We start from the raw sequence: 18,981 nt of genomic DNA on the forward strand, positions 1-18,981 counted from the left end.
TTGTGCAGTTTGTTGTCAACACCTAACCCCCTGCGCCAAGTCTAAGTGCTCCCAAGTGTTATTCCGCCACACAATATAGTTATCCCTCTTACCTGCTTAGAAATGCACCACGTTTTATTTTGTCTCACCATACTTGGTCATGTGACTACTAGTGTAACTGTATTTTAATAGGGAAAACATGGAGGTGTTTGGTCGCTTCTAACTTCATCTCTGTTTGGATCCTAATGAGTGCATTGGGCTAGCTAAGTGCTATCAAAGTTGCGCCGCCTGCCAGAGCCAGTGAGTGCACGCATTGAAACGTGAGAGGTATGTATCAACTCGTCTTAGTCAAGGGAATAACGTAGTTAAAAAACGGTGACGTGTTCCTTTAACGTTACAATAGTAATAGTTTATTTTTACTTTTTATTACTTTCCTAACAATTACTGCCCTACCACTATGGATCATGCACGTCCCTTCCTCTGAGTTCTGTTCTGAAACGTTATTGTTTAAAAGCATGTCCGCAGCAGAGCCATATAGATACGGTGTATATATGTCTCTGGTCTGCAGTATGTTTATCAAATAGAATCGTTCAATTCAGTTTATTGGCACCATAGCAACAGTCTGACCATTCTTTTTAGACACCAGTGGCCAGGCCCCTGTCGTATGAGTGCAGTCATTTTATTATTGTTATATTTTATAATAATCATTTTATTATTGTGATATTTTATAATAATAATGTTATTATTGTTATTGCAATCATTTTATTATTTATCATTGCAATCATTTTATTATGTAGGCCTATCATTGCAATCATTTTATTTATAGGCGCTACTTGCAGCAGGTCGAAATCATTCGCATATGTTTCGCAAATCTTCAAATAAGAGTTGCAAAAACTTGACCAAAAAGTTGACCAAAACTTAATATGATTTTGGCCTACAGGGAACTGTATGTGCTATACCAAACGTGAATGTGAATTTGTAAAATAGCCTACCTAAATTACTCCATATTTCATTTGTAGGGTAGGCCTAGCTGACAAAAAGAGATTGACTCAAAAATAATAATAATAATAATAATAATGTTTTTTAAAAAACATTATATTGTCACTGCCTTTCATCCAAAATACATTCTGATCATTACCATTGAAAGGAAACATCCTGAATTAATGGGAAATGTGTCAATTTCACCGATATATCATTTTAGCTCGCTTAGAGGGGAGCAAATGTAAAAAATGTCTCACTTTACCCCACTCTCCCCTATCTACAGTATGATAAGCTGCCCGTTATAAAACATATTTAAAGGCACACTATGCAAGATTTTCATCTTGAGTTGATGGTAAACGAATTTATTGACTGATGGTAAAAGAACAGCTCACTCTCTCTCACACCAACACTGTATTTGTTGAGCTGATGGTAAAAGAACAGCTCACTCTCTCTCACACCAACACTGTATTTGTTGAGCTGATGGTAAAAGAACAGATCACTCTCTCACACTAACACTGTATTTGTTGAGCTGATGGTAAACTAACAGATCACTCTCTCACACCAACACTGTATTTGTTGAGCTGATGGTAAAAGAACAGATCACTCTCTCACACCAACACTGTATTTGTTGAGCTGATGGTAAACGAACAGCTCACTCTCTCTCACACCAACACTGTATTTGTTGAGCTGATGGTATGATCAGATCACTCTCTCACACCAACACTGTATTTGTTGAGCTGATGGTAAACGAACAGCTCACTCTCTCACACCAACACTGTATTTGTTGAGCTGATGGTAAACGAACAGCTCACTCTCTCTCACACCAACACTGTATCTGCACAGGACACACCTGTTGAAGCTGACGGACTGCAGCGCAGGTGCAGGGGCCCTGGGCGAGTTGACCGTGGGGGTCATCGGCGGAGGTCACCTGGGCAAGCGTCTGGCTCGAGCGCTGCAGGAGGGCAGTGGCATCACGCCTGCGAACATCAGAGTTTCCTCCAGAAGACCCGAGACACTCCGTACGTCCTCCAGAAGACCCGAGACACGACACTTTCACAGAAATTATTTTTGGATTCTAAATTAATTCTTGATTGTTCATTACAACCACAACTCACAACTGATTTATATCCTTTTTAAATATAGCAACAAGTATAAAAAATCCCGTGAGGGAAATTCAGTCTCTGCATTTAACCTAATTTAACCGAATTAGTGAACACACACAGCAAACAGTGAGCACACAGTGAGCACACAGTGAGGTGAATCACACAGTAACCCAGAGCAGTGAGCTGCATGCCCAACCAGCGGCGCTCGGGGAGCAGTACACCGTGCAGGAGCGCTTCAAGTGTTGTTTCTTGTTTGTCTGACTGTTTTAAAGCACTTTGGTCAACTGTGGTTGTTTTTTAAAGTGCTATATAAATAAATTGACATTGACATTTGCAAAGAGCAGAAACAATTTAATTTAATTTAGGCCTACAATGAGACGTTACATTTAGTTTACATGCAGTGGTGGTTTTGATTGTCGGTGGCGTTATTGTATCCCTTAGTTGCAATGCGATTATTCCCTCGCATTACAGCTGTAACCGCACGTAGGCCTACTACATTTCACTACATCGCGACATGAAATGCCACTAAAAGTGGTTTGTAAATATGTCTTAGTGAGTTAGGAGTCTTCTCAAATTATTTTAAGCTGTCCTAGGCTATGCCGCGTTAATTACTTTTATTGAAAAAAATTAAGAGTCCTAAAACGCTAAAGTGCTACCGCGGACTGTACTGCCACCTTGTGGCGGTAAGTTGTAATACAGTTGTAATACATTTCACGCAGGGCGTGGATCATGCAAAGCGTGAGAGAAATGGCCATCACATTTCGACACCTACTGTACATGTCCGTGTTGATAGAATAATTTTAGAAATAAAACTAACCTTGCAACTCAAATATTTATTACATTTTGAGGGACTAGTTTCTCAATATCAATCCGTTACTGCCATACAGGGAATAAAGTATAGGCTATTGCAATGCGATGCAAGGTTAGTTTTATTTCTAACATTGTTCTATCAACACAGACATGTGCATCGATAGTCTGACAGTATAATTTATTTGTTTCGGGGGTTCTGTGGAGTGAATTAAGACTGTTTTAAGTGGCAGGCTGCATGTTACCGTTGACTTGCGTTATCTCGGCACCAGATTAGCACCAGACGAATGCTGCAACATAAGGAAGGGCAGAAATTCACTGAAAACTATCTCCACCGACCTATATCACCCTGACTAAGTTGGAAATGAGGTCCTATGTCCAAAATTCTGAACTATTCCTTTAAGATCAATTTCCAAAAGATGATTTTATATTTAACTTTAAACATGTGTTCCAATACTTTTGGAGGGCACTGTATACTATTTACGACATATGCATAGATTTGGTCTACAAAGACCTGTGAATTTTGTCCGATTTTTTTGGAGAGGGTGACCTGACAAATTTTGCTGAAATTGGGTGTTTTCACACGGAATGATCCCATATGTCAACCTGTGCTTCTGGTTGGATGCTAACTGCTAATGTGTTGGATGCGCTCTGCACAGTGGCAGTGAAGCTGATCAGGGAAGATTCACTGGTCCCTTGTTTCTCCCCCAGAGGAACTCTCTCTGATGGAGATAGAATGTTTCTATGACAACCAGCGGCTAGCTTCCTGGGCGGACGTGCTGTTCCTGTGCTGCCTGCCGTGCCACCTGTCACAGGTGTGTGATGACATCAGAGCACACCTGCCTCGTCACTGCGTTGTGTACAGCTTCGTCTCTAATGCTCCTGTGAAGAGGTGGGTCACCAGTTGGGTCAGCAGTTGGGTTGGTCACCAGTTGGGTCAGCAGTTGGGTCGGTCACGAGTTGGGTCAGCAGTTGGGTCAGGAGTTGGGTTGGTCAGCAGCTGGGTTGGTCAGCAGTTGGTTCATCAGTTGGGTCATCAGTTGGGTCATCAGTTGGGTCATCAGCTGGGTCAGCAGTTGGGTTGGTCATCAGTTGGGTCATCAGTTGGGTCAGCAGTTGGGTCATCAGTTGGGTCATCAGCTGGGTCAGCAGTTGGGTTGGTCATCAGTTGGGTCATCAGCTGGGTTGGTCATCAGTTGGGTCACCAGTCGAGTCAGCAGTTGGGTCATCAGTTGGGTTGGTCAGCAGTTGGGTCAGTAGTTGGGTCATCAATTGGGTTGGTCAGCAGTTGGGTCATCAGCTCGGTCAGCAGTTGGGTTGGTCATCAGTTGGGTCATCAGTTGGGTCATCAGTTGGGTCAGCAGTTGGATCATCAGCTGGGTTGGTCAGCAGTTGGGTCACCAGTCGAGTCAGCAGTTGGGTCATCAGTTGGGTCAGCAGTTGGGTCATCAGCTGGGTTGGTCAGCAGTTGGGTCACCAGTCGAGTCAGCAGTTGGGTCGGTCAGCAGTTGGGTCACCAGCTGGGTCATCAGTTGGGTCAGCAGTTGGGTCGGTCATCAGTTGGGTCATCAGCTGGGTCATCAGTTGGGCTAATGGATGAAACTGTCCTCCAGCATCAAAGGCAGATAGTCATCACAAGGTTGTGAGGTGGTGGTGGGTTAAATTCAAAGTGCATTTTATACAAAAGAGTATTTCAATGTGCTTCACATTCAAAAACAAAGAGCATAAAAAAGGCAAGGAGGAAAAGTATATAGACATCAAAAGACAAGACATAAAAACAGAGAGCATCTGATTAAAGGGGCCGGAACACACCAACCTGACGGCAGAAAAGCAGTCGGACCATCAGTCAGGCTCCCGTCTCCCCTGGACGGTCAAAGTGCCACTGAACACACCGAAGCGACGCGTGCGCAAGGTGTGACACATTACCTGTAACTGCAGGCTTCAGAGTCAGCTGAGTAGTTATCAAGCAGGATTCTCTGATTAAGCAACATGAAAATATAAATATAATTATTTATCTCCCTCAACAATGGAATTCTCTTCTCTGATTGGCTAATGGGGTGGCCATTAACTTCGTTTATTCCACTGCTCGGTTGAGTTCCCCATTGTCCTGCGTTCTATAAGGGTGTGCATTAACTTTAGATATACGCACGGCTATGAAGTAGTTCCATTGTTTTTGACCGTATCACACTTGAATATTAATTCGCCAAACTCGTTGTGAAGTTTAAATGCACTGTCACGTTACATACAAGCTGTAAAATACAGACGTTCAGATCATAGTAACGTTTAGCATACGACAGAGGTGTCATTTAGCTAGTTAGGTGGCAGTAGGCTATGAAAAATAGCAATCTTTCAAAGTTAACGCTCATCAGAATCCTGGGATATGCCAGCTTGACAACGGGAGATTAGAACTAACGACTGGCTTTTGGCCATAGCAACAATCCATTTAGAACTAGTAACCGCAGTTTGAGAAATTAGCTGAAATGTGTCTGGGAGAAGTAGTTCTACAAACAATGCAGTTCTAGCGATTAAAACATTTAAATTAGCACCGTAAACGAACACAACCCAAGTGGCAACAGTGGAATAAGCGGGATAATGGACTTCACGCCGTGCGGTTATTCAAAGTTAATGCACTTTTCTAGACGGAACGTCCCTCCGCTTCGCGTCGGGCCGTATCACCGTCTAGAACGTGCATTAACTTTGAATAACCGCACGGCGTGTCGTCCATTATCCCGTACATAACCTGCTACCTTCGAAGTAGTTCCCGTATCACACTTGAATATTAATTCGCCAAACTCGTTGCGAAGTTTAAATGAACTGTCACGTTGCATCCAAGCTGAAATACAGACGTGCAGAACCATAGTAACATTGTAGCATATGACGGAGGTGGATTGTAGCTAGTTGGATGCCATGTAGGCTATAAAAGTAGCGATCTTTCAAAGTTAAAGTTAATCAGAATCCTGGGAAATGCCCGCTTGACAACGGCAGAGATAGAACTAACGACTGGCTTTTGGCCGTAGCAACCAGCCATTTAGAACTAACGACTGGCTTTTGGCCATAGCAACCATCCATTTAGAACTAGTAACGGCAGTTTTGTCCTGCAAGTAGAAAGTTGATATGTGGCGGAAAGTAGTCCCACAGTCAAGACAGTTTTAGCGATGTTAACGGACGCAACGGTGGAATAAAACTATGTTCTAAATATACAGGTTATGAATACAAACGGGAGATAAGCGGGATAACGGCCTTCGAGGTCGACCGGTTCGATGGAAATAATGGCACGGCGGAGGTAACTCCGTCTCCGTGCTTCGCACATCGCCGGAGTTCTAGACCTCCACCTAGCCATTATTTCCATCGAACCGGTCACCTCGTCGGCCGTTATCCCTTACTTATTGTGTACTATTTTATTGTCATTGCTTGTGTGTGATGCCAATGAAACACTCTTGGGCAAGGAATAAATAACTTTTTCGCCCGTTAACCTAGCTAGCTAGCTAATGCTAGCACAGTAAACAAAAAGCGAATGGGAATTGCTAGTCATGTTCGCTAGCTAAGTAGGATGTTGGCGAACCTGAAATAACACAGTTTAAACAGTTTAAAGGAATAGTTCGGTATTTTCCGACTAGTAGCCGGTGAACTCGGTGAGCTGCACATTTTTAAAAACGAACGTTTAGGGGTGTTTTAAGGACAGAATAGTCCATGCACAAAGCGAGCAATGTTAAAGCAATACAGAGCTCCGTTCTAAAGCTGCCAAATTCCACAAACAGGCTCAATCGTCGAGATTTCGGTGTCAAACACTCGTTTTCATGCTAGGCAATACAGCAAACGGACTTAAAGTGTAAATACCTAATTATTCCTATGAACAAGTCCTTTGCTACCTAGCAACGGTCTGTGATGATTAGAAGGGTAGGACTCCACCAGTCAGATTGGTCATTGAGGCCGATGTCCACTGGCCGAGTCTACATGTCGAGTCGGATGTCCACTGGCCGAGTCTACATGTCGAGTCGGCAAAAACTAACCCGACGCCGACTGGCGACGGCACGGGACACACCAAACAGACTCGAGTCCCCGACCGCCTGTTGGCTGTTTGCGATTGTTTGCAAACGTTCGGCGAAAAACTCAAGACTAACGGAAAAATGTTTGCAAATGTACGCCAATGTTTGCCGCTGCTGGGATGTTTTCTTGGCTCCACTCTGATTGGTTCATCTGCCATCTGGCTTTCTTGTCAGGTTGTCTCAGCTGCTTGGCCACACCTCCATCCTCAGACCAGCCTATCAGCTTGTGCCGGGTGATGCTGAATGGCAGGGCCCGCCTTCTGTGATGGCTGCTCTTAAGGATGTGGAGGCAATTGCAGCTTCCTGTCCCTTATCCATGAGCTGTGAGTCATTATGACCTCTTTGTGTGTCAGTTCCCAAGTCATTTTGACCTGTGTGTGAGGGTGTGTGTGTGTTCCCAAGTCATTTTGACATGTGTGTGTGAGTGTGTGTGTGTGTGTGTGTGTGTGTGTGTTCCCAAGTCATTTTGACCTGTGTGTGTGTGTGTGTGTGTGTGTGTGTTCCCAAGTCATTTTGACCTGTGTGTGTGTGTGTGTGTGTGTGTGTGTGTGTGTGTGTGTTCCCAAATCATTTTGACTTGTGTGTGTGTGTGTGTGTGTGTGTGTGTGTGTGTGTGTGTGTGTGTGTGTGTGTGTGTGTGTGTGTGTGTGTGTGTTCCCAAGTCATTTTGACTTGTGTGTGTGTGTGTGTGTGTGTGCGCTCCAAATTAATTTTGACCTGTGTGTGTGTGTGTGTGTGTGTAATCCCTGCTGTTAGGGAGAGTGGCTGTTACTAATCAGTAACAATTAGTAGCCGCTGTGGTGCATTGGATTAAAATGCTGGAGATGATGTACACTCATTAGTTGTATTTATTGCAGGTAGGAATGGAGTTGTTGACATTATTATTGTAGCCTTTATATGAATGTGTGTGGTTCTGGAAAGTAGACAAGCACAGGGACACTAACTATACACATTAAGTGTAGTGTGTAGACATGCTGTATATAGTGGTGTAGTGTGTAGACATGCTGTATATATTCTATAAGTGGTGTAGTGTGTAGACATGCTGTATATATTCTATAAGGGGTGTAGTGTGTAGACATGCTGTATATAGTGGTGTAGTGTGTAGACATGCTGTATATATTCTATAAGGGGTGTAGTGTGTAGACATGCTGTATATAGTGGTGTAGTGTGTAGACATGCTGTATATATTTTATAAGTGGTGTAGTGTGTAGACATGCTGTATATATTCTATAAGGGGTGTAGTGTGTAGACATGCTGTATATAGTGGTGTAGTGTGTAGACATGCTGTATATATTTTATAAGTGGTGTAGTGTGTAGACATGCTGTATATATTCTATAAGTGGTGTAGTGTGTAGACATGCTGTATATAGTGGTGTAGTGTGTAGACATGCTGTATATATTCTATAAGTGGTGTAGTGTGTAGACATGCTGTATATAGTGGTGTAGTGTGTAGACATGCTGTATATATTCTATAAGTGGTGTAGTGTGTAGACATGCTGTATATATTCTATAAGTGGTGTAGTGTGTAGACATGCTGTATATATTCTATAAGTGGTGTAGTGTGTAGACATGCTGTATATAGTGGTGTAGTGTGTAGACATGCTGTATATATTCTATAAGTGGTGTAGTGTGTAGACATGCTGTATATATTCTATAAGTGGTGTAGTGTGTAGACATGCTGTATATATTCTATAAGTGGTGTAGTGTGTAGACATGCTGTATATATTCTATAAGTGGTGTAGTGTGTAGACATGCTGTATATAGTGGTGTAGTGTGTAGACATGCTGTATATATTCTATAAGTGGTGTAGTGTGTAGACATGCTGTATATATTCTATAAGTGGTGTAGTGTGTAGACATGATGTATATATTCTATAAGTGGTGTAGTGTGTAGACATGATGTATATAGTGGTGTAGTGTGTAGACATGCTGTATATATTCTATAAGTGTTGTAGTGTGTAGACATGATGTATATATTCTATAAGTGGTGTAGTGTGTAGACATGCTGTATATAGTGGTGTAGTGTGTAGACATTCAATTCAATTCAATTTTATTTTATTTATAGAGCGCCAACACTTTACACATGTCTCTTGGCGCTTTACAGAGTGTTAAACCTTCAGAGAGAGCCCATGAGCAACAGGGGCAAGGAAAAACTCCCTAGAATTGGAGATACATATAGGAAGAAACCTCAGACAGGGCCCAACCCATCTGCCTAGGGTCAGTTAAGTAGAGTAAAGTCATTTGTAGTATCAGAAGGTTCAAACAGTCCAGTATAGGGAATAAATAGTCCATTAGTAATCCATTAGTAATTTCAAAAGGTAATGGGTCACTGGGATGCGTGGGCCGGGGATCCGGGCGGGGAACCACAGCAGGCGATGGTAGGGCAGTCATAGGGATGACGATGGTAATGGCACTCAGGGGGATGGGACTTCAGGTGTGATGAGGGCCAGGCACAAAGATGGCTGATGACTGGTAATGGTTCACCTCACAAGTGAGGTATAGGGGAAAGGGAAGAGAAATAAAGTGTGTTAGACATGCTCTATATAGGGTGTAGTGTGTAGACGTGCTGTATATATTCTATAAGTGGTGTAGTGTGTAGACATGCTGTATATATTCTATAAGTGGTTAGTGTGTAGACATGCTGTATATATTCTATAAGTGGTGTAGTGTGTAGACGTGCTGTATATATTCTATAAGTGGTGTAGTCTGTAGACATACTGTATATAGTGGTGTAGTGTGTAGACATGCTGTATATATTCTATAAGTGTAGTGTGTAGACATGCTGTATAGTGGTGTAGTGTGTAGACATGCTGTATATAGTGGTGTAGTCTGTAGACATGCTGTATATATTCTATAAGTGGTGTAGTCTGTAGACATGCTGTATATATTCTATAAGTGGTGTAGTGTGTAGACATGCTGTATATAGTGGTGTAGTGTGTAGACATGCTGTATATATTCTATAAGTGGTGTAGTGTGTAGACATGCTGTATATATTCTATAAGTGGTGTAGTGTGTAGACATGCTGTATATATTCTATAAGTGGTGTAGTGTGTAGACATGCTGTATATAGTGGTGTAGTGTGTAGACATGCTGTATATATTCTATAAGTGGTGTAGTGTGTAGACATGCTGTATATATTCTATAAGTGGTGTAGTGTGTAGACATGCTGTATATAGGGTGTAGTGTGTAGACATGCTGTATATAGGGTGTAGTGTGTAGACATGGTGTATATATTCTATAAATGGTGTAGTGTGTAGACATGCTGTATATATTCTATAAGTAGTGTAGTGTGTAGACATGCTGTATATAGTGGTGTAGTGTGTAGACATGCTGTATATATTCTATAAGTGGTGTAGTGTGTAGACATGCTGTATATATTCTATAAGTGGTGTAGTGTGTAGACATGCTGTATATAGTGGTGTAGTGTGTAGACATGCTGTATATATTCTATAAGTGGTGTAGTGTGTAGACATGCTGTATATAGTGGTGTAGTGTGTAGACATGTTGTATATATTCTATAAGTGGTGTAGTGTGTAGACATGCTGTATATAGTGGTGTAGTGTGTAGACATGCTGTATATAGTGGTGTAGTGTGTAGACATGCTGTATATATTCTATAAGTGTAGTGTGTAGACATGCTGTATGTATTCTATAAGTGGTGTAGTGTGTAGACATGCTGTATATATTCTATAAGTGGTGTAGTGTGTAGACATGCTGTATATAGTGGTGTAGTGTGTAGACATGCTGTATATAGTGGTGTAGTGTGTAGACATGCTGTATATATTCTATAAGTGGTGTAGTGTGTAGACATGCTGTATATATTCTATAAGTGGTGTAGTGTGTAGACATGCTGTATATAGGGTGTAGTGTGTAGACATGGTGTATATATTCTATAAATGGTGTAGTGTGTAGACATGCTGTATATATTTTATAAGTGGTGTAGTGTGTAGACATGCTGTATATATTCTATAAGGGGTGTAGTGTGTAGACATGCTGTATATAGGGTGTAGTGTGTAGACATGGTGTATATATTCTATAAATGGTGTAGTGTGTAGACATGCTGTATATATTTTATAAGTGGTGTAGTGTGTAGACATGCTGTATATATTTTATAAGTGGTGTAGTGTGTAGACATGCTGTATATATTCTATAAGTGTAGTGTGTAGACGTGCTCTGTAGTGGTGTAGTGTGTTTCTCAGGTGAGATGTTGAATGTTTATTTCTCAGGTGGGATGTTGAATGTTTATTTCTCAGGTGAGATGTTGAATGTTTATTTCTCAGGTGAGATGTTGAATGTTTATTTCTCAGGTGAGATGTTGAATGTTTCTCAGGTGGGATGTTGAATGTTTATTTCTCAGTTGAGATGTTGAATGTTTATTTCTCAGGTGGGGTGTTGAATGTTTATTTCTCAGGTGGGATGTTGAATGTTTCTCAGTTGAGATGTTGAATGTTTATTTCTCAGGTGAGATGTGGAATGTTTATTTCTCAGGTGAGATGTTGAATGTTTATTTCTCAGGTGAGATGTTGAATGTTTATTTCTCAGGTGAGATGTTGAATGTGTATTTCTCAGGTGAGATGTTGAATGTTTATTTCTCAGGTGAGATGTTGAATGTTTATTTCTCAGGTGGGATGTTGAATGTTTATTTCTCAGGTGAGATGTTGAATGTTTATTTCTCAGTTGAGATGTTGAATGTGTGTTTCTCAGGTGGGGTGTTGAATGTTTATTTCTCAGGTGAGATGTTGAATGTTTATTTCTCAGGTGGGGTGCGTCTGGGAACTGGATGGCTGCCAGCAGTACTGTACTCCCTGCTGAACATGTGCAGTTCTGTGCTGCCACCAGAGGGGGCACTACAGCTCCTCAACCAGGTCCTAGGGCACCAGTCTGATTCCGACCTGTCAATCCAGCCTTTCATCAGCCAATCATGTGCCTCCACTCTGTCCCCTCCCAGGTGAGTCATTAGGCGCATTCGACTTCCTGAAGATCTGTGCAGATCAGACTTGATGTGATGCATGCTGGGTTGAACACCTGAACACCTGCACAGATCTGACTTGATGTGATGCATGCTGGGTTGAACACGGTGCATACTGGGACAGACGAATTGCAAACTGGTTAGAAATTCTGTCCGACTTGTTGCAGACAGGGTGGGATTTACCACCGTGACATCATGTGGCAGTGACAGCATTGTGTGTGTGTGTGCGTTAGGGGTCGACAAATTATTGGCCGGGCCGATTATTATGGCTGATATTTAGCATTTTTAGAATAATCGGTATCTGTCATATTTTCCACGGATAAGCCGACATTGAAATGGATAAAGAATGAAACGCGCTACTTTGTCTGTAAAGCGCCTCTCACTCCCTGCATTTCACATTCTGTGGTCGAGATCACTGTCCCGAAAACTTCGAAAGAAGTTGCAATGAATCTCTACACTGAAGTTGCAAAAACACTTTGCAATATTGACACTTTGATCCGGTTCCATAAGTAAAGCGCTCACTCCCTCCATTTAGCTAAGTCGCAAGTGATGCACGTTAGTGATTTTTACTAATTTAGTTAACCTATTGTTGAAGCCATTTCTACTTTTCTATTTTTATTTTATTTGTAAATGCATAAGAAAACCTCTGTTGAATGTAAGCAGTTCATCAGTTATTCAGAATAGTCTAATTTGATTGGCTGTTAGATTTAGTATAAAAGTATAGAACCCCGCGAAACAGTCAGAAGCTGCTGGACTTTAGAGCAACACAGTCTTTTGACCTACACGCTACACACTAAACTACACTGGAGAAAAGTAAAGATTCTAAGTTTATGTATGCTGTATGATTTGAAATCTACAAGTAAACAGACCAACGAAGAACGTTGGATTCAAGACTTTTAATTTTCTGGTGTTTTGTGTTGAGTACAAAAGAACTTTGAAGTCCTAAGCTAGTGAGTCAGCTTGCTGCACTTACAACCTATCTTAGACTGACACCTATACTATCAAGGCTCTAGCTGTAGGCTAAACATAATCTAAACTCTCGCCAGTTGGAAAACGTATTGTCAAGTTACAATAGGCGTTACATGTGATGGCCGTTTCTTTCACGCGTTGCCTGATTCACGCTCTGCATGAAATGTATTACAACTGTATTACAACTTACCACCACAAGGTGGCAGTACAGTCCGCTGTAGCATTGCAGTGGTGTGATTGATACTGTACAGAATGATACTAAATATCACCTCTATGAAGTTATACAATAGACTTTAGGTTCACAAGCACACAGCCCTGTAGTTAATTCAGCTCTTGGATTAATATGATACACATGATCTACACTGCAAGTTGATAGAGTAACAAAAGAAGAAAGATACATTTGCATAATTAAATGCTTTAGAATTATTAATTTTTATTACATTTCACTATCTACCCCCTTTTTGACAACTGAAATATCGGTTTTACATATCTGTAATCGGCCTCATTTTTTGGTAATAATTGATATCGGTATCGGCCCTGAAAAAAACATATTGGTCGATCCCTAGTGCAGTGATTCCCAAACTTTTCTGGCTTACGGCACCCCTATTCTTTTTTTTTTTACTTTTTACTCTCAACCTCCTTTGCTATATTTGTACTTCATGCCATTTTCTTTAACCTTGTGATATGTTGGATAGGCCAAAACTGCTTTTATTATAGGCATTACTATGATAAGGTGCAGTTATTTTTCTTTGAAGTCTTTTTTTGTTTTATTCAAATTAACTACTCTCATTCAACTCATTTAATTGAACTTTTGAATAAATGGTGATCAGGATGTGAAGAGACAACGTGACCACCTGACCTCGGTGTGCAGTCTGAACCCACTTCACTGCAGAGGGCAGTGAATAACCGTGTTTGAAGGCACTGGCGTAGGTTTAGGGGGGGATGCATGGGACTAGTCCCATTCAATATTTTAAGATGACAAAATTGTCCCCCCCAATATTTCAGCGAACTTATTTTTGCGTTCCGACGGCCAGCACGACAGTAGGCCTACAGAGCACGCCGTGATTTGATTGGCTGAAAACGCTACACGCACGGGACGCGAGAGTGTCAAAGCAGATTAGCAGAGTCTGACTGGCAGACAAACGTGTGTGCGGGTGTCGACAATAACGGTAAGTTACCGAGGCTGTCTGCCAATACATACCCCATAAAGGCCAGAGTAAAACATTTTAACATTCCCTTAACTCTTCAGCACGTATATGTTTGCCCCTTTTTGTACTTTGTAGATCATCTGTGCCACCCAAGAGGGAACATACAAAGGGGACATAAAGCGTTTTCACAAAGCAAATAACTATAGCCACACAAACTCGCAGTGGTAACGTTAGTGACCAGACTTTCACATTTAGATTGTACCGTGGAAAATATTATTAACTAGTGATAGTAGGCTATATGTTACCCAGGATGTTGTTACAGCTAAACCTAGCGTCTGTAATATTTCAACCAAGGTTAGGAGCATTGATTAGGGGTGTGCAGCACGGATAGTGGCATAGAAGTTGCTCTATCTTGATAGAATGCCAATGTTTCCTTACCAAGTCACCAAGTAGGCTTAATTAGCCTACCTTAAGTTAGAATCTTACAGTCACAATAAACAGTGGATCTGAGACATTTTCGTTTCTATATTCATTCTGTAATGTATTAGTGTGTAGCCCATACAATGCAGAGAAATAAAAGGGAGACCACCGAATTCACAGTTTAATGAAGAACTGTCATTGCATTGCTAGACCAGTTCTGAAAGTACTTCCCTGTGGCAGTTTTGCTAGTATAATGTCCATAATAATTTATGTTAATAAAATGTTGTTTGTTCAGCATTACACAGTCTCAGGTATTTATGTATTATGTCTCATAAATTTATAGACATTATTCCTAAACTATGGTCTATCTAACTACCATCAAAATGAATTACAGTCTTCCCAGTAAAAGTTCACTTCTGGGTGTCCCCCCCCAAAGCTGAGACCAAACCTACGCCCTTGTTTGAAGGGGACGTGATTTAACGTAATTAACTATTTTTACGACTTGATTCAATACATCCGTCAGGTCCTCGATGCAACATGCAATGCATCGCTACCATGGCAGGATTCTGTTGCATAGCTTTCGTTACGAAGCCTTTGAACCGACATGTCATCGAGGCCGCCCCGTCAGTGGCAGTGCATACACTTACGCACATATCCCAGCTAAGATTATTATATTATAGAAGTATTAATCTGTCACCCTGAATATCTCATCTCCGGCAGCATGGTTGGCCAGTTCTTTGCAAAATAAAAAGTTCTCTGTAAATTTGTCCTCATCGACATCTCACGTCAGCGAGCAGCTGGCAAAGGCCACTAGCATAAGTGGACTCGTATTTTAAGCGCAAACTTCCCCAATAGCCGTAGCCAACGTTAGCCCACGTCTCCCCGCAGACCAGGCATACTGGTGTGGGACACGTTACCTCGCCACCCCAAGTGAACCCATACTGGAGGTAGGAATCGTTATATTGCCTCACTTTTCTCTTTGCTGATTTCGTCTGGTCAGATTCCGAGGTCTGTCCCTGTGGAGGTGCATGGCGTTCTCTTTAAAAATGTATCCATTGCGCCTATACCTGCACTCCGCCATACGGAATAACGAACGAACTCACCGAACGAACTGTTGTTGACGTTACGTAGGGCATTAACAATAATTAGCCTACATACAGCACAGTACGATACAGTAAACTGTAGCCTATTGTTGTTTGTGCTGCAAATACGTTTTTAATTGATAGTGCAATAAAATGAATTTTGAAATGGATATTATCCTTTTTAAAATGTCATTAAATGATCAAGCCTTAGACCATTCCGCGGCACCCCTGAGCATGCGTCACGGCACCCACTTTGAAAACCCCTGCCCTAGTGTGTGTGCGTGCTAGTTTGTTGCTACTGTGGCAGTGACAGCATTGTGTGTGTGTGTGTGTGTGTGTGTGTGTGTGTGTGTGCAGGTGTGTGTGTGCAGGTATGTGATACTTTGTTGCCACTGTGGCAGTGACAGCATTGTGTGTGTGTGTGCTGGTGTGTGATACTATGTTGCCACTGTGGCAGAGACTACTTACCCTCGTTGGAGAAGGCTGGCTGCTCTGTTGAAGTGTGCTAGTGAATCAGGGTCGCTCTTATGATTTTGAAAGAAACATTATTTGTAATATTAAGTCTTCCACTGCAGCTTTAGATCGATTTGTCATTTTGAAATTGGTTCATCGACCAGTGCATAGCGTGTGTGCTAGTTTGTTGCTTAGTACTTTTAAAACGATCCAAGGGGTCACCATCCATCGCTACTGGCATTGTTAAAGTTCAAATCGGTTGTTTACACCCCTAGTGTGAATGTGGTTATCTATAACGGTACGTAATGGTGAATCTTTACACCCCTAATGTGAATGTGTTCATCTAACGATACGTACACCCCTAACGTGAATGTGTTTATCTATAACGGTACGTACACCCCTAATGTGAATGTGTTTATCTATAACGGTACGTAATGGTGAATCTTTACACCCCTAATGTGAATGTGGTTATCTATAACGATACGTAATGCTGAATCTTTACACCCCTAATGTGAATGTGGTTATCTATAACGATACATAATGGTGAATCTTTACACCCCTAATGTGAATGTGTTCATCTATAACGATATGTACACCCCTAATGTGAATGTGGTTATCTATAACGATACATAATGGTGAATCTTTACACCCCTAATGTGAACGTGTTTATCTATAACGATACGTAATGGTGAATCTTTACACTCCTAATGTGAATTTGCTTATCTGTAATGATACGTAATTAAGTGAATGTGTTTATCAATAACGATACGTAATAAAGTGAATGTGTTTATCTATAACGATACGTAATGGTAAATGTTTACACCCCTAATGTGAATGTGTTTATCTATAATGAATATCACAGAATGGGTATAATAGGAATGTGTTTATCTATAATGAACATCACAGAATGGATATAATCTATTAATATATCTATCTATCTATCTATCTAATATATCTATTATAATAGTATGGTTACTATATAATATGCATGTGTTCATGATAATATAATGATAATATAATGATAATGATAATACCATTAATATAATGATATAATAATATATAATAATAATGAATATCACATAATGGAAATAACATATAGTATGGTTAGTATATAACAGGCATGTGTTCATGCTCACCCTCTCATCCACTGTGCCATGTGTGCGTTTTTTTGTGTGTTTGTGTGTTTGTGTGTGTGTGTGTGTGTGTGTGCAGACCCCTTCCCTGGATCAGTTTGATCGATGTACAGTCCAGGGACACTCCGTTGTCATGGCACCTGAGTAGCAGCTCTGGTCTAAGGAAGCACCTGTTAAGCGTTTATCTCACAACCCTAACACCAGAGGGCGATAAGGAGCAGGAAATCAGCTGCCAGTGAAATCAACATCAACTGAAGTGGTTTGCTGTTGAATACATTAAATTCAAGATATGCAACAATATACTGTACATCTGTTCTTTTCATTTATTTCACACTGAAATTCTGAACTGAACATTTTCATGCACTGTAATGAGAATAGGCAGAGCCATGCGAATTCTCTCCACTCGGCAGGTGCGCGTGACAGATCTAAAAGCAGCCATCAGACAAAATAGGTTACAGGTGTTGGCAGTGTGGGGTGAGTTTTTATGTTATGCCCTGCAATGAGAGGTACCACAAAACACTACAAGAAGTGTCACATGGATGAATAGGGATTCATTATCTTTACAGCAGAAAGCCTGCTACAGAAATGTGCATTCCCATCCTCATTTCCATCATCTTGCCATTTATTAGTCATTATTTACACAGTTGATTTACTATTTCCCTGACCATTTAGTATGGCACAATGTGTGTTCTTTTTGTGTGTTCATGTCCTTGTGATGTGTATGTCTGTCAACTTAAAGAGAAACTATGCAGGATTGGCGATTTCATCTTAAGTTTCGGTTTCGTTTTTCATTTTCGCTCGTTTTATGCTTGCATATTTCTCTGCAGAGCTTCCCCAACAGCTTTAGCGTGTATATTTATACATATATAGGCTATATATAAATATATAAATTGCAAGCGTGGTTCTCCTTGTTCTTTATGCGTCTCAGCCTTCCAGATGTAAACAGGGAACGATCGTCTCCTGAACAAACTGCAAGGTTGCAATAGCAGATAGAGACACTGGGGGCGGGAGGAAATATTACAGTTTACGATAAAACTGGTCAGTCAAGCAAAACAACGATTTCTAAGCGATTTTGTGACTGAAAAAGTTGCATAGGATCTCTTTAAAAAATAATAACACACACAAAAAAACAGTGGCAGATCTAAAGCCACAGTAAGACAAAGTACAGGTGTAGGCAGTGTGTGGTGGGCCTTTGTGTTGTGCCCTGCAATGAGAGGTACCACACCATGAAACATTACAAGAAGTGTCACCTGGATGAATAGGGATTCATTATCTCTACAGCAAAAGGACTGCTACATAAATTCGCAGCATCATCATCATCATCATCATCCTCATCATTCCCATCATCTTGCTATTAGTAGACTATGATTTACACTGTTGATTTACTATTTCCCTGACCATTCAGTAAAGTACAATGTTTGTTCTTTTTTTTCATGTCCTGCTACGTCTGTCAGCAAAAAACAGCCAAAAAAATCGTGAAAATTCTAAAATCCAGATGGCAAGTATGCAAGTTAGTTAAATAATTTTGGGCCATCCTTAAGATTTCTCTAATTTACAGAAAGTCTACATTACTATGTCAAAATGTAATGTTTTTTTTTTTTTAAAAAACCCTCTAGCGCCTAAAGGGTTACAGTTTTTTCAATTGTTTACACAACATGTTTTGAAACCGGGTTCTTTTTAGCAAAATATAAGCACAGCTATCCAAACGCCACACTCAGTTTGAATAAATCCTAGATTGTTTGCAAAATGACAAGCTTCAGTCAAAACATACACACTTCAGTCAAAACATATACACATATTTGTGAAAATGCTATTAGTTGTCATTTAACAAACCGGGTCCTCAATGATCAGACACCATTGCAGCCAGTTTCACACTGCAGTGATAAATGCAAA

At 40.8% G+C, this 18,981-nt stretch overlaps 1 protein-coding gene across 1 annotated transcript in view; it reads left to right on the plus strand.

The window, feature by feature from the left end:
• The window catches only part of noxred1 (NADP-dependent oxidoreductase domain containing 1), a 17,492-nt gene extending 116 nt beyond the window's left edge, over positions 1-17,376 (plus strand). The window contains exons 2-6 of the mRNA XM_062522215.1: positions 1,804-1,979; positions 3,582-3,762; positions 7,091-7,239; positions 11,673-11,862; positions 17,168-17,376. Of these exons, the coding sequence (XP_062378199.1) occupies positions 1,804-1,979; positions 3,582-3,762; positions 7,091-7,239; positions 11,673-11,862; positions 17,168-17,327 (856 nt within the window). The 3' untranslated portion in view covers positions 17,328-17,376. The remainder of the gene's footprint in view (positions 1-1,803; positions 1,980-3,581; positions 3,763-7,090; positions 7,240-11,672; positions 11,863-17,167) is intronic.
• Positions 17,377-18,981: the final 1,605 nt, after the last annotated feature.

The sequence above is a fragment of the Sardina pilchardus genome, chromosome 20 (genome assembly GCF_963854185.1).
Source record: "Sardina pilchardus chromosome 20, fSarPil1.1, whole genome shotgun sequence".
NCBI lineage: Eukaryota > Metazoa > Chordata > Actinopteri > Clupeiformes > Clupeidae > Sardina > Sardina pilchardus.